The 18798-nt window shown below is 48.4% G+C and overlaps 1 protein-coding gene across 6 annotated transcripts in view; it reads left to right on the top strand.

Moving 5' to 3' along the window:
- Positions 1–18798, top strand: part of PIWIL2 (piwi like RNA-mediated gene silencing 2) — a 1076777-nt gene that overhangs the window by 319581 nt on the left and 738398 nt on the right. For all 6 annotated transcript variants that reach the window (XM_063931805.1, XM_063931803.1, XM_063931806.1 and 3 more), the window contains 2 exons: positions 12555–12672; positions 13017–13141. In XM_063931805.1, the coding sequence (XP_063787875.1) occupies positions 12555–12672; positions 13017–13141 (243 nt within the window). The remainder of the gene's footprint in view (positions 1–12554; positions 12673–13016; positions 13142–18798) is intronic.

The raw sequence follows: 18798 nt of genomic DNA, 5'->3' as shown, positions 1-18798 counted from the left end.
GCGCAGCACAACGCCCCTTAATTGTTTGTAGGTGGATTTCCAGGGCTGTAGTCAAGTGGTCAGATAATGTTATAGACGATTTAGACTCTGTGCCCCTGGATGAGGTCATTACTCTGCTGCAACATATACAGGATACTGCACATTTTATGAGCGAGGCTTTTAAAGAGTTGTGTAAGATAAATGGCCGCACTACTGCTTTGGCTGTTTTTTGCGTGCAGAGCTCTGTGGTTACGTCGGTTGTCGGCAGATGCTGATTCCAAAAAGGGTGTAGAAAATCTTCCCTTTACAAGTGATGCCTTGTTTGGAGACTATTTAAATAAATGGATCTCTCAAGCAACGGCGTGTAAGCATACCTATCTGCCATCGGCTGCGCCACCTGTTAGACGTTCTTACACCGGACCCGCTTTGCAGTCCTTTTCGTGTGGCAAGGTTCTGAGGCAGGGGCCGATGGCTCTCCACCATTCCCAGAGGATCCCGTGTTAAGTTCCGTAAACCTGCAATTGCTCTCTCCCTGGACCATACCACTGGATCCCCTGCAGCTAAGCCTTCCGCGTGACGGTTGCCCCCAGCACCAAGACGACTTTCAGGTAGGTTCTCGCCTTCAACACTTCGCCCACGTGTGGGCGGAATCCGATACCGGCTTTAATATCAAACACTTCGACCTCACAGATTTTTCAAGTCGAGCTTACCAGCTTTACCCGCAGCAAAAGTTACCTTACGAGAGGCTATTCAAAAACTCTTGCAGACGGGGGTGTTGGTTCCAGTACCTCCTCCGTTACGCAACAGGGGGTTTTACTCCAGTCTTATTGTCGTTCACATACCAGACTGTTCAGTGTGCCCCATCTTGATCCTGAAGTCTCTAAACCCGTATCTGCGGGTGTTCTTATTCAAGATGGAATCCTTGCGGGCGGTGGTGTCTGCTCTGGGGAGAGGGAATTCCTGGTGTCTCTGGATGTCAAGGATGCTTACCTACACATTCCCATGTGGCCCCCTCATCAGCCTTACCTCAGGTTTGCCATATTGGACGACCGTTTCCAATCTCAGGCCTTACCCTTTGGATTATCCACAGCTCTGAGGGTCTTCACCAAAGTCATGGCGGAGATAATGCTGGAACTGCACATGATGGGAGTAAACATAGTCCCTTACTTGGACGATCTCCTCATAAAGGCTGTGTCCAAGGAGCGTCTGCTGCATGGCATTGATCTGACGACTCGCCTACTTACGGATCATGGTTGTATCCTAAATTTCTAGAAATCTCACCTGGAACCAACCCAACGTCTTCAGTTCCTGGGAATAATTCTGGATACAGTGTCTCAAAAGGTATTTCTCCTGATGAACAAGACCTTGACTATCCAGGCTATGGTTTAATCGGTGCCCAGTCCTCGCAAAGTATCTTTGCATTCGATTACTGGGTAAGATGGTGGCTGCTAACTAGGCAATCCAATATCGCAGATTCCATGCCTATCCATTTCAGCTGGATCAACTGGACAAGTGGTCGGGTTCTCACTTTCATATGCATCAGGAAGTGACCTTATATCCGAAAGCCCGGATTTCTCTATTATGGTCGCTACAGGTTCCTATCCTGGTGGAGGGCAGGTGTTTCAATATCCACTCATGGATACTACTGACAACGGATGCCAGCCTACAGGGTTGGGCGGCTGTGACCCAAGGTGCCCAGTTTCAAGGGATATGGTCGAGACAGGAGTCTGTTCTGCCGATAAACATCCTGGAACTCAAGACAATTTACAATGCTCTTCTGCAGTCGTCTCATCTGAAGGGTCAGGCGATCCAGGTTCAGTCGGACAACGCCACGGCTATGGTGTACAAGGGGGAACAAGAAGCAGAGCGGTGATGCAAGAGGTGTCAAAAATCCTCCTCTGGGCGGAGGCCAACGCAAGGGCCATCTCAGCCATATTCATTCCAGGAGTGGACAACTGAGAAGCAGACTTCCTCAGCAGGCACGACCTCCATCCAGAGGAATTGGGACTACATCCCCAGGTATTTCAATAGCTAATTCACCAGTGGGACTGTCCGCAGATAGATATGATGGCTTCTTGACTCAACAAGAACCTATGCCGTTACTGTTCCAGAACGAGGTATCCGCAGGCTGTTGCAGTGCACGCACTGACGAAGCCGTGGAGGTATTAGTTTGTACCTGTTCCCTCCTCTACCGCTAATTCCAAGGGTTCTAAAAAGACTAAGAAGGGAATGCGTTCAGGCCATTGTAATTGCCCCGGATTGGCCGCAAAGGGCGTGGTACTCGGACCTCCTAACCATGGCTCTGGAGGATTTCTGGCCTCTACCGCTCCGATAAGATCTTCAACAAGGTCCGTTCGTCTTTCCAGACCTACGGCGGCTATGTTTGACGGCTTGAAAGTTGAGAGGGAGATTCTAGTTAGGAAAGTCCTTCCCTCCAGGGTCATTTCCACCATGGTCCAGGTCAGGAAGATGGTTACCTCAAAACATTATCATCGTATCGGGAAAAAGTATGTTTCCTGGTGTGAGGGTAGAAAGGTTTCTCCCGTGGAATTGAGAATTGGTCGTTTTCTACTTTTCCTGCAAGCAGAAGTGCATATGGGCCTACGTTTAGGCTCCATGAAAGTTCAGATTTCTGTACTTTCTATTTTCTTCCAGAAACAGCTTGCCGTGTTGCCTCAAGTACAAACTTTCTTGAAGGAAGTTCTTCATATGCAACCGCCTTTTGTACCTCCCACGGCTCAGTGGGACCTCACTGTGGTTCTGTCCTTTCTCCAATCGGACTGGTTTGAACCCTTACATAGGGTGGAGTTAAAATTTCTCACCTGGAAAATGGTGATGCCAGATGTGTGTCTGAATTGGGGGCCTTATCCTGTAAGAGCCCTTATTTGATATTTCATGAAGACAGAGCGGAACTTAGGATCCGCCCTCCGTTCTTGCCAAAAGTGGTGTCAACCTTTCATGTGAATCAACCTATTGTGGTTCCGGTGTTGTCTGATGCTTCTGTTGGTCCTGAGTCCCTGGATGTGGTCAGGGCCCTGGAGATTTATGTCAAAAGAACGGCTCGTCATCAGAAATCTGACTCGCTGTTTGTCCTTTATGATGCCTCCAAGGTTGTTCGGCCTGCTTCTAAGCAATCTATTGCTTGCTGTCTCCGGTTGACCATCCAACAGGCATATACTTAGGCGGCTCTGCCTTTGCCGACGTCTATTTAGGCCCACTCTACAAGGGGGGTGGGCTCTTCCTGAGCAGCTGCCCAGGGTGTATCGGCCCTACAGTTGTGCCGAGCTGCAACTTGGTCTGGTTCGAACACGTTTGTAAATTCTATCGGTTCCATACCCTGGCCAGGGTTGACATTCAGTTTGGTCAGGCGGTTTTACAGGCGTCTCCACACTCTCCCTCCCATTTGGGAGCTTTGGGACTTCCCCATGGTATTAAAGTACAAGACTCCAGTATCTACTAGGACGTAAGATAAAAAAGTAATTTAATACCTACCAGTAATTCCTTTTCTCCTAGTCCGTAGTGGATACTGGGCGCCCGCCTCAGTGCTTCGTTCCTGCTTACCTGTGTAAGTATTTGGTTGGACCGACGTTGCGGTCCCATTATGTTGTTGGGATAGCTGTGCTATCCTGGTTGGGTTGGTGTTGCTATCCTCTGTTCTGGTTAGCGCCCTCCTTTCGATTATGGTTGCGTTTTGGCTTGTTGCCTCACCGCTGTTAAAATGTTTCTACTCTCATATTATGTCCGTCTCCTCGGCACAGTTTTCCTAGACAGAGTCTGATAGGAGAGGCATGGAGGGGGAGGTACCAACACACACACACACACACACACACACACACACACACACACACACACACACACACACACACACACACAATAAAGGCTTTTAAAGTGCCAGGCTCCAGTGGACCCGATCTATACCCCATGGTACTAAAGTACAAGACCCCAGTATCCACTACGGACTAGGAGAAAAGGAATTACCGGTAGGTATTAAATTCCTTTTTGTGCTGCAATTATAGCCTTCAGTGTTTTAGGTTTGTCCCTACCAGCTTTAAGCTCATAGATTGGGTAATATTTGACTATTCTTTCTTGCATAATTGCTCACGTTCAGTCACATTTTGTTGTGAGCAGCGACAGACTGCTATCCAAGTCCATTCATCAAATTTAGGTTCATGTCTCTGATTTAATATGGATACACATTTTCTCTATCGTCCTAAGTGGATGCTGGGGTTCCTGAAAGGACCATGGGGAATAGCGGCTCCGCAGGAGACAGGGCACAAAAGTAAAGCTTTTACAGGTCAGGTGGTGTGTACTGGCTCCTCCCCCTATGACCCTCCTCCAGACTCCAGTTAGATTTTTGTGCCCGGCCGAGAAGGGTGCAATTCTAGGTGGCTCTCATAAAGAGCTGCTTAGAGAGTTTAGCTTAGGTTTTTTATTTTACAGTGATTCCTGCTGGCAACAGGATCACTGCAACAAGGGACAGAGGGGAGAAGAAGTGAACTCACCTGCGTGCAGGATGGATTGGCTTCTTGGCTACTGGACATGAAGCTCCAGAGGGACGATCACAGGTACAGCCTGGATGGTCACCGGAGCCACGCCGCCGGCCCCCTCACAGATGCTGAAGCAAGAAGAGGTCCAGAATCGGCGGCTGAAGACTCCTGCAGTCTTCTTAAGGTAGCGCACAGCACTGCAGCTGTGCGCCATTTTCCTCTCAGCACACTTCACACGGCAGTCACTGAGGGTGCAGGGCGCTGGGGGGGGGGCGCCCTGGGAGGCAAATGAAAACCTTTAAAAAGGCTAAAAATACCTCACATATAGCCCCAGAGGCTATATGGAGATATTTACCCCTGCCTAAATGTACTAAATAGCGGGAGACGAGCCCGCCGAAAAAGGGGCGGGGCCTATCTCCTCAGCACACGGCGCCATTTTCTGTCACAGCTCCGCTGGTCAGGAAGGCTCCCAGGTCTCTCCCCTGCACTGCACTACAGAAACAGGGTATAACAGAGAGGGGGGGCAAAATAAATGGCAATATATTAATACAAAAGCAGCTATAAGGGAGCACTTAATCATAAGGCTATCCCTGTCATATATAGCGCTTTTTGGTGTGTGCTGGCAGACTCTCCCTCTGTCTCCCCAAAGGGCTAGTGGGTCCTGTCTTCGTATAGAGCATTCCCTGTGTGTCTGCTGTGTGTCGGTACGTGTGTGTCGACATGTATGAGGACGTTATTGGTGTGGAGGCGGAGCAATTGCCAAATATGAGGATGTCACCTCCTAGGGGGTCGACACCAGAATGGATGCCTTTATTTGTGGAATTACGGGATAGCGTCAACTCGCTTAAGCAGTCGTTTGCCGACATGAGGCTGCCGGACACTCAATTAGTGCCTGTCCAGGCGCCTCAAACACCGTCAGGGGCTGTAAAACGCCCCTTGCCTCAGTCGGTCGACACAGACCCAGACACAGGCACTGATTCCGGTGGTGAAGGTGACGAATCAACCGTATTTTCCAGTAGGGCCACACGTTATATGATTTTGGCAATAAAGGAGATGTTACATTTAGCTGATACTACAGGTACCACTAAACAGGGTATTATGTGGGGTGTGAAAAAACTACCAGTAGTTTTTACCGAATCAGAAGAATTAAATGACGTGTGTGATGAAGCGTGGGGTGCCCCGATAAAAAACTGCTAATTTCAAAGAAGTTATTGGCTTTATACCCTTTCCCGCCAGAGGTTAGGGAGCGCTGGGAAACACCTCCTAGGGTGGACAAGGCGCTAACACGCTTATCAAAACAAGTGGCGTTACCCTCTCCTGAGACGGCCGCACTTAAAGATCCATCAGATAGGAGGATGGAAAATATCCAAAAAGGTATATACACACATGCAGGTGTTATACTACGACCAGCTATTGCGACTGCCTGGATGTGCAGTGCTGGGGTAGTTTGGTCAGAGTCCCTGATCGAAAATATTGATACCCTGGACAGGGACAATATTTTACTGTCGTTAGAACAAATAAAGGATGCATTTCTTTATATGCGTGATGCACAGAGAGATATCTGCACACTGGCATCACGGGTAAGTGCTATGTCCATTTCGGCCAGAAGAGCTTTATGGACACGACAGTGGGCGGGCGATGCGTAGAGGAGTTATTTGGGGTCGGTCTATCGGATTTGGTGGCCACGGCTACGGCCGGGAAATCCACCTTTCTACCTCAAGTCACTCCCCAACAGAAAAAGGCACCGACCTTTCAACCGCAGCCCTTTCGTTCCTTTAAAAATAAGAGAGCAAAGGGCTATTCATATCTGCCACGAGGCAGAGGACGAGGGAAGAGACAGCAACAGGCAGCTCCTTCCCAGGAACAGAAGCCCTCCCCGGCTTCTACAAAAGCCTCAGCATGACGCTGGGGCTTCGCAAGCGGACTCGGGGGCGGTAGGCGGTCGTCTCAAGAATTACAGCGCGCAGTGGGCTCACTCGCAGGTAAATCCCTGGATCCTGCAGATAATATCTCAGGGGTACAGGTTGAAATTAGAGACAGAGCCACCTCGCCGTTTCCTGAAGTCTGCTTTACCAACGTCCCCCTCAGAAAGGGAGACGGTTTTGGAAGCCATTCACAAGCTGTATTCTCAGCAGGTGATAGTCAAGGTACCTCTTCTACAACAAGGGAAGGGGTATTATTCCACTCTTTTTGTGGTACCGAAGCCGGATGGCTCGGTAAGGCCTATTCTAAATCTGAAGTCCTTGAACCTGTACATAAAGAAGTTCAAGTTCAAGATGGAGTCACTCAGAGCAGTGATAGCGAACCTGGAAGAAGGGGACTTTATGGTATCCTTGGACATCAAGGATGCGTATCTCCACGTTCCAATTACCCCTCACACCAGGGGTACCTCAGGTTCGTTGTACAAAACTGTCACTATCAGTTTCAGACGCTGCCGTTTGGTTTGTCCACGGCACCTCGGGTCTTTACAAAGGTAATGGCCGAGATAATATTTCTTCTTCGAAGAAAAGGCGTATTAATTATCCCATACTTGGACGATCTCCTAATAAGGGCAAGGTCCAGAGAACAGCTAGAGATGGGTTTAGCACTATCTCAAGAGGTGCTAAAGCAGCACGGATGGATTCTGAATATTCCAAAATCCCAATTAATGCCGACAACTCGTCTGCTGTTCCTGGGGATGATTCTGGACACAGTTCAGAAAAAGGTTTTTCTTCCCGAAGAAAAAGCCAAGGAGTTATCTGACCTGGTCAGGAACCTCCTAAAACCAGGAAAGGTGTCTGTACATCAATGCACAAGAGTCCTGGGAAAAAATGGTAGCTTCTTACGAAGCAATCCCTTTCGGCAGATTCCATGCAAAGGGATCTGTTGGACAAATGGTCAGGGTCGCATCTTCAGATGCACCTGCGGATAACCCTGTCGCCGAGGACAAGGGTATCCCTTCTGTGGTGGTTGCAGGAGGCTCATCTATTGGAGGGCCGCAGATTCGGCATGCAGGATTGGATCCTGGTGACCACGGATGCCAGCCTGAGAGGCTGGGGAGCAGTCACACAGGGAAGAAATTTCCAGGGAGTGTGGTCGAGCCTGAAAAAGTCTCTTCACATAAGCATTCTGGAACTAAGAGCAATCTACAATGCTCTAAGCCAGGCGGAACCTCTGCTTCAAGGAAGACCGGTGTTGATCCAGTCGGACAATATCACGGCAGTCGCCCATGTAAACAGACAGGGCGGCACAAGAAGCAGGAGGGCAATGGCAGAAGCTGCCAGGATCCTTCGCTGGGCGGAGAATCACGTGATAGCACTGTCAGCAGTATTCATCCCGGGCGTGGACAACTGGGAAGCAGACTTCCTCAGCAGACACGACCTTCACCCGGGAGAGTGGGGACTTCATCCAGAAGTTTTCCACATGCTATTAAACCGTTAGGTAAAACCAATGGTGGACATGATGGCGTCTCGCCTCAACAAAACACTGGACAGATATTGCGCCAGGTCAAGAGATCCGCAGGCAATAGCTGTGGACGCGCTGGTAACACCTTGGGTGTACCAGTCGGTATATGTGTTTCCTCCTCTGCCTCTCATACCAAAGGTATTGAGGATTGTACGGCAAAGAGGAGTAAGACTAGTGGCTCCGGATTGGCCAAGAAGGACTTGGTACCCGGAACTTCAAGAGATGGTCACGGACGATCCGTGGCCTCTACTTCTGAGAAGGGACCTGCTTCAGCAGGGTCCTTGTCTTTTTCAAGACTTACCGCGGCTGCGTTTGACGGCATGGCGTTTGAATGCCAGATCCTAAAAGGAAAAGGCATTCCAGAAGAAGTCATTCCTACCTTGATAAAGGCAAGGAAGGAAGTCACCGCGAAGCATTATCGCCGTATTTGGCGAAAATATGTTGCGTGGTGCGAGCAGCGGAGTGCTCCGATGGAGGAATTTCAACTGGGTCGTTTTCCTACATTTCCTGCAATCAGGATTGTCTATGGGTCTCAAATTGGGATCTATTAAGGTTCAAATTTCGGCCCTATCAATATTCTTCCAAAAAGAATTGGCCTCAGTCCCTGAGGTCCAGATTTTTATCAAAGGAGTACTGCATATACAGCCTCCTGTGGTGCCTAAGGTGGCACCGTGGGATCTAAATGTAGTTTTAGATTTCCTCAAATCCAATTGGTTTGAACCACTAAAGAATGTGGATTTGAAATATCTCACATGGAAAGTGACTATGTTACTGGCCCTGGCTTCGGCCGGGAGAGTATCTGAACTGGCGGCTTTGTTTTATAAAAGCCCTTATTTAATTTTCCATTCGACATAGGGCAGAGCTGCGGACGCGTCCGCATTTTCTCCCTAAGGTGGTATCAGCGTTTCACCTGAACCAGCCTATTGTAGTGCCTGCGGCTACAGACGACTTGAAGGACTCCAAGTTGTTGGACGTTGTCAGAGCCTTAAAAATATACATTTAAAGGACGGCTGGAGTCAGAAAATCTGACTCGCTGTTTATACTGTATGCACCCAACAAGTTGGGTGCACCTGCTTCTAAGCAGTCGATTGCTCGTTGGGTTTGTAACAAAATTCAACTTGTACATTCTGTGACAGGCCTGCCACAGCCTAAATCTGTTAAGGCCCATTCCGCAAGGAAGGTGGGCTCATCTTGGGCGGCTGCCCGAGGGGTCTCGGCATTACAACTCTGCCGAGCAGCTACGTGGTCAGGGGAGAACACGTTTGTAAATTTTTACAAATTTGATACCCTGGAAAAGGAGGACCTGGAGTTCTCTCATTCGGTGCTGCAGAGTCATCCGCACTCTCCCGCCCGTTTGGGAGCTTTGGTATAATCCCCATGGTCCTTTCAGGAACCCCAGCATCCACTTAGGACGATAGAGAAAATAAGAATTTACTTACCGATAATTCTATTTCTCGGAGTCCGTAGTGGATGCTGGGCGCCCATCCCAAGTGCGGATTATCTGCAATACTTGTACATAGTTATTGTTAACTAATTCGGGTTATTGTTTAGGAAGCCATCTTTCAGAGGCTCCTCTGTTATCATACTGTTAACTGGGTTTAGATCACAAGTTGTACGGTGTGATTGGTGTGGCTGGTATGAGTCTTACCCGGGATTCAAAATCCTCCCTTATTGTGTACGCTCGTCCGGGCACAGTACCTAACTGGAGTCTGGAGGAGGGTCATAGGGGGAGGAGCCAGTACACACCACCTGACCTGTAAAAGCTTTACTTTTGTGCCCTGTCTCCTGCGGAGCCGCTATTCCCCATGGTCCTTTCAGGAACCCCAGCATCCACTACGGACTCCGAGAAATAGAATTATCGGTAAGTAAATTCTTATTATAAGATTATCTATCTCATCTGGCTGGTTCCAACAAAAATCTAGTACTGTCTGGGAGCAAGTGACAATCAACCATTCACTCCCAAAATCCGGAAAACGGACAAAAACGATTGTTCGGATAAATTGGTTAAAATGAAATTGATTTAACCAATTTGTCTGAACTACCATTTTTGTCTGTTTTACTGTGTTTTGGAGCAAATGGTACCTTGTCATTTGCTCATGCACATTACCAGATTTTTATTTCAACCAGAAAAATTGGACATATAATTTTATATTGCAAATCCAGTTTTAGTCAGTCAAGGAGATTCGCCTCCTTGTTCTTAAAACCACTGTATTGTTTTCTTGGCAATGTATTTAGGGTCGTTGTCGTGCTGGAAGGTGAACCACCTGCCCATCTTCAATTGTCTATCGGAGGGCTGCAGGTTTTCCCCAAGAACTTTAGTGTATTTGGCAGCATCCATCTTCCCTTCAGTCCTGACCAGTTTCTGCTGAAGGGAAGCACCGCACAGTATGATGTTACCACCACCATGCATCACAATAGGTAGTGTGTGTTTCGGTTGGTGTGCTGTGTTTGCTTTTCTCCAAACATAGCGACCATACAACCTTTTTGGGTAAATGTATTATAGCGACACACATTGTTCCGCTATAACACTTCCTGCTTCACCTCATTACCGAGGTGAAGCAGGAAGGGACATCGACAAGATGTATTAACATCTTGTCTGGTGATGTGCCCCAAGCACACAACGCGTCCGCTTAGTGCGTGCATGCGTGGGATCTCGCAGTCCAAAACCAGCACCTGCCACAGCCAGGGACATCTCGGCTTTGTGTATTGCTTGGGATATAGGCCCTCATTCTGAGATGATCGTAGCTGTGCTAAATTTAGCTCATCTATAATCATTCACACTGACTTGCGGGGGGACGCCCAGCAGAGGGCTAGTCCGCCCCACATGTCAGTGCCGGCCTCACCCTGCAAAGTGCAATAGCACTTCAAGATTAGCTCCCGACCAGCACAGCTTTAGCGTGCTTGCCAGAAGCTACTCGTTGCTCCCCGGCCCGCAGCGGCTGCATATGACGTCACGCAGCCGCTGCGGGCCGCTCCCCGCACGGTCTGACCACACCTGCGTTGGCCGGACCACGCCCACGAAATGGCTGTCAAACGCAGCCGTTCCGCCCCTCCTGCCCAGCGACCGCCGTCAATCAGGCAGAGGTGATCGCAGCCCAGCTACGGCCTTCGGCCATCTGGCACGTGCTGGCGCACTACGGCACATTCGCAGTGGGTACCCATTCGCTCAGCTGCGATAAAAGCAGCGAGCGAACGGGTCAGAATGACCCCATAGTTGTCACATGCACAAGCCAAACAAACTCAGCCATAAAGACTAGTAAGTGCTTCATAGTTGCTATTAGACTCTTGGATGCTTTGTCATCCAGTTTGGAGAGACAGCCTGACCTAGGCAAGGTGTTGGTGGTGCCGTACGCTTTCCACTTTTTAATAATGGCTTGAATTGTACTCAGAAGTAGAACAAAGCCTTTGACATCTTTTTGTAGCCTTCTCCTTACGTCTGCCTTTCCACAACTTTATCCCAGAGCCCTTTTGAAAGCACCTTTCCAACCATGGAAAGTTATCTTCATTACTATTCACTACTAGTAATGGAATACTCAAGGAACAGCTGGTTTTATTCTAAAGTAATCAAAATGACTTCAGTTGATACCAGATGGTGGCCAACAGTATTAGCCTGTTGTGTGATCTGGAAGGTTATTGTAACTAAGCAAGTTTATAATGGTTACTATAAGGGCATGATCACGTATCCAATCCAGGGATTCAAATAAGTACATAATAGTTAATAGTTTGTGTAAATGTTACCTTCACTTTCATGTTGTGTACTTTGTTTAAATGTTACCTTCACTTTCATGTTGAGTGTTAATTAATTTTATTTACCGGGGTGCAATGTAACAAAGGGTATGTACTTTGATATGGTATGATTTTCGATAGGCACTGCATAGTGATATTTATTAGTCATGTATACACCTTCTGTATAAAGGTGACATCCTCTACCCATATACGACATCTGCATTGCAGAGCTGATTTGGTTATTTGTTTTTAATAATGTGCTGTACTTTGGACAGCTGCTACATATTACACATATTGGTCCTGATTCAGTTGTGGTGGTTGTTGCTTCTGCTGTAGCTAAATTTAGCCGTACGCAATTGCGAGTATGTGAATTCCCACTGCTGTCGCATCATATCCGTTCAACTGCGTATAATTGCTAATATATTGGTACCATCATCGCAAATCAGAAAGTTTGTCTGGGTGCCTCTGTAGACCCGCAGGCTGAGCTGCTCTCCCGGGACGCAGAGAGTTCTGCAGTAGTAAGTAAGATCACAACTGCTAATTTATGCACGCCCAGAAAACTCCCATCTAAACAACCATGTAGCACAAGCATTTGGCTGACCACTCCCCGTTACCACCCCCAAACACTGTCTACCTGTGACTTACTCTGTGACTAATTCTTCTTTGCGACTGCTATAGCAATTCAATCGCTGCGCATGTGCACTGCGGCTCATATACATGCGCAGTAAGAGAAAAAAATCGACCGATTTGCGTACAGTAGCCACCTTGCGACTGCATCTGAATCAGGCCCAATATTCAGGCATGGGCATATGGGCACTACATGGGTGAGGTAGACTGGTTCTTTAAATGATTGTTAGGGATTACCTGTTGATTTTTCAGTTTTTTGTTACTTTTGGTTTCCTTCTCTTTTCTGCATAGTCCTAATGTGGAGTGTCGCAGCATGCGATTTGGCATGATGAAAGAGCACCGCCCGGTGACGGGAAATGTTACAGCATTTGATGGCTCCATACTATACCTACCTATCAAGCTTGCTCAGGTATCCGGAGTATATTCAATGACTGCACATCTCTATGTACCTTCTCTAAAAAGCCACTTTAAATTTGTGAAACCATTTCAGTATTACTGTTTACTATTAAAGACATAATATGTAAATTGGATTCCTGACACCGGTATGATGTACCGTGTTGGGATAGCACCTTTCGCCCTGCCAGCATAACAGGTTTTCCGTCGCACCACATTGAAATGTGACTGAAATCTTAAGATGGCGGCACTACTGTAATTGGCCAGTCATTCTGGCCCGCAGATTTGAAATTCCCCTTATGAGCATAGTTTGAGACAACACCAAGTACAAAAGAGTGTATTAGTATTTTCTTTCTGTAGACTGTGGAACTAGAGAGTGAGCGCAAAACAGATGGACAGAAAATACGCATCACCATAAATATGACAAAGATCCTGGAACCAAGCTCAGACCTCTGCATTCCGTTCTACAATGTGGTAATGAGGAGGTAAGGAATTGTATTTTCTGCTGCTCATTTTTACGGGAATTGGGGTTGTTTTATTATTATTATTATTATTATTATTATTATTATTATTATTATTTCTTTTTTTTATAATTATAATTATCATAATCCTTTATTTGGTGTCACAAGGGGTCCGCAGCGCCTTACAATTTACATAAACAGGAATAGTGCGAACAAAATGTGAAAAACCGAGCATTGCAGGACATGAACACAGTTTATAAATATTTCTGCATTAGCAGTCATAGTACCCAAATAAGCAGCATGTGGCAGATAGGTGCCATTGTAGGTAGTTGGAGGAGATGATGATGATAGTGAGGGAGGGAAAAGCACATGAGGGAATAGGTCCCTGCTCGTGAGAGCGTACAGTCTAGAGGGGAGTTACAGACATACAGGTAGACACAGACAGTGGAGATGATAAACAAGGAGCATGGGAAAGAAGGTTAGAATGAGAGCATGGAAGGCTTTGATACAGAAATGGGTTCTGGCCTCTATCATGCCCCAGGCAAATTATATAGAATCTGGTCTGAGTGCTCTAAATTTTGCTGGAGACACGGTTGTTTCTATTTCATCCACTAAGGGTCACTGGAGTACTCTTGGGATATGGATGGTGCGATAGCATGGATAGGCACATTTAAATATTTAAATTTGTAACCCTCCTTCCCCTCCATACTCCCAACATGCCTCAGTGTTTTTATGTGCCTCATGGGATCGCACATCCTGGACTGAAGCTCCAGAATTTTCAATTTTAATTTTCACCACAGCCCTTCCCAGCTTATTAAGAAGCTTGGGTCCGGGTCTGTGTGTGCTGCTACAGGCAGCAGAGGCTTGTCGGCACTCAGGAGTCCCGCCATAGACCTTCATCAGCATCAGCCTTGGCTGAGGGAGCAGGACAGAGCTTAGAAAGAAGCCCCTTCATTGATTCCGGATACCGGCAGCAGGTAACAGTGGGGTCAGCTCACGCTGCCCCACTCAGTGTGCCCGGTTTTTATTTCTGCTGCGGGTTACACTGGGCTCCACAAGGAAAGACATAGGGGTATAGAGTAGGATCTTGATCCGAGGCACCAACAGGCTGAAAAGCTTTGACTGTTCCCAGAATGCATAGCGCCGCCTCCTCTATAACCCCGCCTCCCTGCACAGGAGCTCAGTTTTGTAGTTGGTGCCGCAGATAGCAAGCACATAACAGAGGGGCTGCTCCAGGCAGCCCTAAGAAGAGCTTTTTTGGGAAGAAAAGTGAAGACTTCAAGGGCTGTAGCAGTGTGTACATGTCTAGTGACATTCACTGCTGCAGCTCCATCTCTCCCCAGCGGCGCTGTACACTCCCGAGCCCTGTTTGCCAGGATACTACAGCAGGAGGCTCCGGTTTTCTTCTGGTCAGGCACACACGACGGGGGCTCTCCGGGATCGCGTGGCCACGCTTCGGGAGGTGGTGATTGGGTCCTGCTCGCGGGACCCGTGCTTTATCGCGATCCGGTGCAGTCTGTGGGAGGCGGGCCGCGCGCGACACTGTGGCAGTACAGCCGATCCCACTGGCGGTGGACATGGTGGCAGTACAGCCGATCCCACTAGATCACCAGGGCATGGGTGCAGGTCAGGTTTTCCCTTAAAAACTTTTTATGTGTAGCCCGCAGTACCTGGTGGTTTTGCCAGCAGAGGGGATAAGGCTTAGACCTGGAGCCCCTCCCCCAGCCCGCCATTTCCAGCAAATGTTCCCGCCCTGGAGCTGCATATCTGTCTCTCCCTCACTCCCTGTCAGTGTTTGGGCGCCATTTCAGCTACACTGTTCTTGGGACTGCTTGGGCAAATCCTCCTGTGTAAAGCCGCCTGGTTGTCAGCGCTGTGACTTTACATGACACTTAAGTATTCTAGATGTCAATTAGACAGTGTTAGTTAAGAAAGAGTGCATTTAGTCAGGGGTTCTCTTGTACAAGTACCCTGTGATCTACATCCAGTTCTTACTGTGCAGTGTTATATCTATTGACTACATAGCTATATAAGCTGGTCCAGTGCAGTATTATAGTTAGTAATAACCTCTGCATTGTTTAACTGTGACTATATGTGTGTGCATTAGCTTGCTGAGTGGTTTCTATTTTGTGTCTCTCACTCAACTTGCTATCCCTATATTCTATAACCTGAGGGGGCTTGGTGCGTCAGATTTTATAATTATATAGGATTTTCACAAGATATACTTTAATACGTAGCTCACCATGGGCTACTTTCTCCACACTTCTACATACGCTAGTTACTAAACTAACACCCCCTATGGGACCTCCTAACCCGGTGCAACCGTATGTGGTCCCCGCAGCTAACCCGCCGTTGGCGGATAATTTGTCTGCTCAATTGAAGAAGTTGAACCAGTCGTTGACTACTAAAAAGTCTGACCCTCGCTCGCCTAAGACCAAGGGGTCCTCTAAGCGAGCTCTTATCTCCTCACAATCCACTGCTGTCACTGACACCTCGTCTGATGAAGATGGCGCTTACACTGACCCCACAGATTCTGACACAGATACTGCTGATGGGGAGGGTAGTTCACATGTGGATGTTCCTGATCTTTTGGAGGCTATTAAATTAATTTTACAGATTACGGATGATCCCAAGCCATCCGTCCCTCCTAAGAAACCGGATAGGTTCGAGCGTCAGAAGGTGGTTAAACAAGTTTTACCTCACTCTGACCACCTAGTGGATATACGTCAGGAACCCTGGAAAAACCTGGGTAAGAAGTTCGTGCCTCAAAAGAAGATGCTGGCTCGCTATCCCCTCGCGCCAGAGCTGTCTAAAAATTGGGAAACGCCTCCTCCAGTAGACTCACATGTGGCTAGGATGGTGGTTTCCTCAGCTCTACCTGTCACTACCGTCACGTCTCTAAAAGAGCCTACGGATAAACGTGTGGAGGGTTGTCTGAAAGCGATTTACACCCTCACGGGTGCTGCACAAAGGCCCACTGTTGCAGCAACATGGGCTGCAGAGGCTATTGAAGCATGGGCCTTGGAGTTAGAAGCTGAAATCTCTTCTGACCATGCTAGACCATGCTCGAGGTTACGCCATAGCCTTCAAAAACCGACCCTCTCATCGATTTTGCCGGACAGACGTCCCGTTGGACCAGACAAAGGCAAACACTCTACATTCGGTGGTACAGACCCTCCTGGATACGGGAGTCGTAGTACAGGTGCCTCTTGCTCAGAGGGGCCGGGGGTACTATTCTCCACTGTTTTTGGTCCCGAAACCGAATGGGTCCTCCCGGCCCATTCACAACCTCAAAGCATTGAACAGGTTTGTGAAAGTTTCCAAGTTCCGTATGGAAACCCTTTGCTCTATAGTTCTTGCCTTGGAACCTGGGGAATACATGGTCTCCCTGGACATACAGGATGCTTACCTGCATATTCCTATAGCAGTGTCACATCAGCAATACCTGAGGTTTGCTATTGGCAACCTCCATTACCAGTTTCGGGCGTTACCCACGAGTGGCTCATCAACTGGAAGAAATCCTCCCTGGTCCCTGCTCAGAGCATGGGGCACCTGGGAGCGCTATTGGACACTCACAACCAGAGGTTGTTCTTGTCTCAGGAGAAAGTCCTGAAGCTTCAGGACAGGATTCGTTGCTTCCTTTCTCGTCCGCAAGTGTCGATATATTCGGCGATGCAGGTGCTGGGCCTCATGGTATCAGCATTTGACATGGTGGAGTATGCTTAATTCCATTCTCGCCCCTCCAGAGGCTGATTCTAGCCAAGTGGGACCGCCTGCCTTACCGGATCAGGTTGCACATGATCTCATTGACTCCGGAGGTCCGTCTGTCGCTGCACTGGTGGCTCCAGGACCAACGATTGTGCAAGGGTCTTCTCTTCTGGATATCCGACTGGGTCCTGTTGACGACAGATGCCAGTCTAAGAGGTTGGGGAATGGTGCTGGAGCAACACTCCCTTCAGGGTCGGTGGACCAAGGAGAAATCTCTCCTCTCGATCAACATTCTGGAATTGCGGGCGGTCTTCAATGCGTTGAACCTGGCCCAGCATTTAATTCAGAACCGTCCTGTTCAAGTACAGTCGGACTACGCCACCACAGTGGCTTACATAAATCATCAAGGCGGCACTCAAAGCCGTTTGGCAATGAAGGAAGTCTCATGGATTCTACATTGGGCGGAACGCCATCTACCGGCCATATCGGCAATATTCGTTCCGGGAGTCCTGAATTGGGAAGCGGACTTTCTAAGTCGTCAGGACGTAAACACCGGAGAGTGGGGTTTCCATCTAGAAGTGTTTCAACTCCTAGTGGAAAAGTGGGGCCTTCCAGAAGTAGATCTGATGGCGCCTCGACATAATCACAATGTTCCGGTCTTCATAGCAAGGACGAGGGATCCTCAAGCAGCATTCGTTGATGTGCTGGCGGTGCCGTGGAGGTTTCAACTGCCGTATAGTGTTCCCTCCGGTGTCACTGCTGCCCAGGGTAATTCGGAAGTTCAAGCAAGAAAGAGGAATTCTGCTCCTCATAGCTCCAGCGTGGCCCAGAAAGCACTGGTTCTCAGACCTGCAGGGCCTATCGTCAGAGCGTCCAATTCTACTTCCACAACGCACAGACCTCCTCATTCAGGGCCCCTGTGTCTACTAGGACCTGGCCCGGCTGTCTTTGACGGCGTGGCTCTTGAAGCTTCCGTCTTAAGGGCTAAAGGGTTTTCTGAGGCGGTCATTCAAACTATGTTGCGGGCCCGGAAACCGGCTTCTGCTCGGATTTACTATAGGGTCTGGCATTCTTACTTTGTTTGGTGTGCTTCTAACAATTATGATTCTTCCAAGTATAGTATAGCTAAGTTGTTGGCCTCTCTTCAGCAGGGTCTGGACTTAGGCCTGCGTCTGGCCTCCCTCAAGGTTCAAATACCTGCCTTGTCGGTGTGGTTTCAGAGAAAGATTGCGACCTTACCTGATGTGCATACCTTCACTCAGGTTGTGTTGCGTATCCAACCTCCCTATGTCCCGCCTGTGGCTCCTTGGGACTTGTCGGTGGTTTTGGAGGCGTTACAAGAGTCTCGGTTTGAACCTCTTGGTTCAGCTGATCTTAAGTGGCTTTCCCTTAAGGTGGTGTTTCTGCTGGCTATTGCTTCAGCTAGAAGAGTGTCGGATTTGGGTGCCTTGTCTTGTAGTTCCCCATATCTGATATTTCACCGTGACTGGCCGGTTCTTAGGACTCGTCCCGGATATTTACAGAAGGTGGGTTCTTCGTTCCACCTTAACCAGGAGATCGTGGTTCCGGCACTTGTTTCTCCTGATCTGTCTCCCAAAGAGCGGTCTCTGGATGTGGTACGGGCTCTCCGTATCTATGTGAAGAGAACTGCTTCTATTAGGAAATCTGATTCTCTTTTTGTGCGGTTAGGATTTCACAAACGGGGCTGGCCTGCTCACAAGCAAACTTTGTCCAGATGGATTAGAATGGTGATTGCACATGCTTATGTGAGGGCTGATCTATCAGCTCCTGCTCACATTAAGGCCCATTCTACTCGGTCTGTTGGACCTTCTTGGGCGGGCCGCCGTGGTGCGACCCTTGAACAATTGTGCAAGGCGGCTACGTGGTCCTCAGTGTACACGTTCATAAGGTTCTATGCCTTCGATACTGCCGCTTCCCAGGATGCTTCCTTTGGACGCTGGGTTCTTGTGCCC

The sequence above is a fragment of the Pseudophryne corroboree genome, chromosome 6 (assembly GCF_028390025.1).
Source record: "Pseudophryne corroboree isolate aPseCor3 chromosome 6, aPseCor3.hap2, whole genome shotgun sequence".
Lineage (NCBI taxonomy): Eukaryota > Metazoa > Chordata > Amphibia > Anura > Myobatrachidae > Pseudophryne > Pseudophryne corroboree.
The sequence above is the reverse complement of the archived record's forward strand: the minus strand, read 5'-3'. Positions and strand labels throughout refer to the sequence as shown.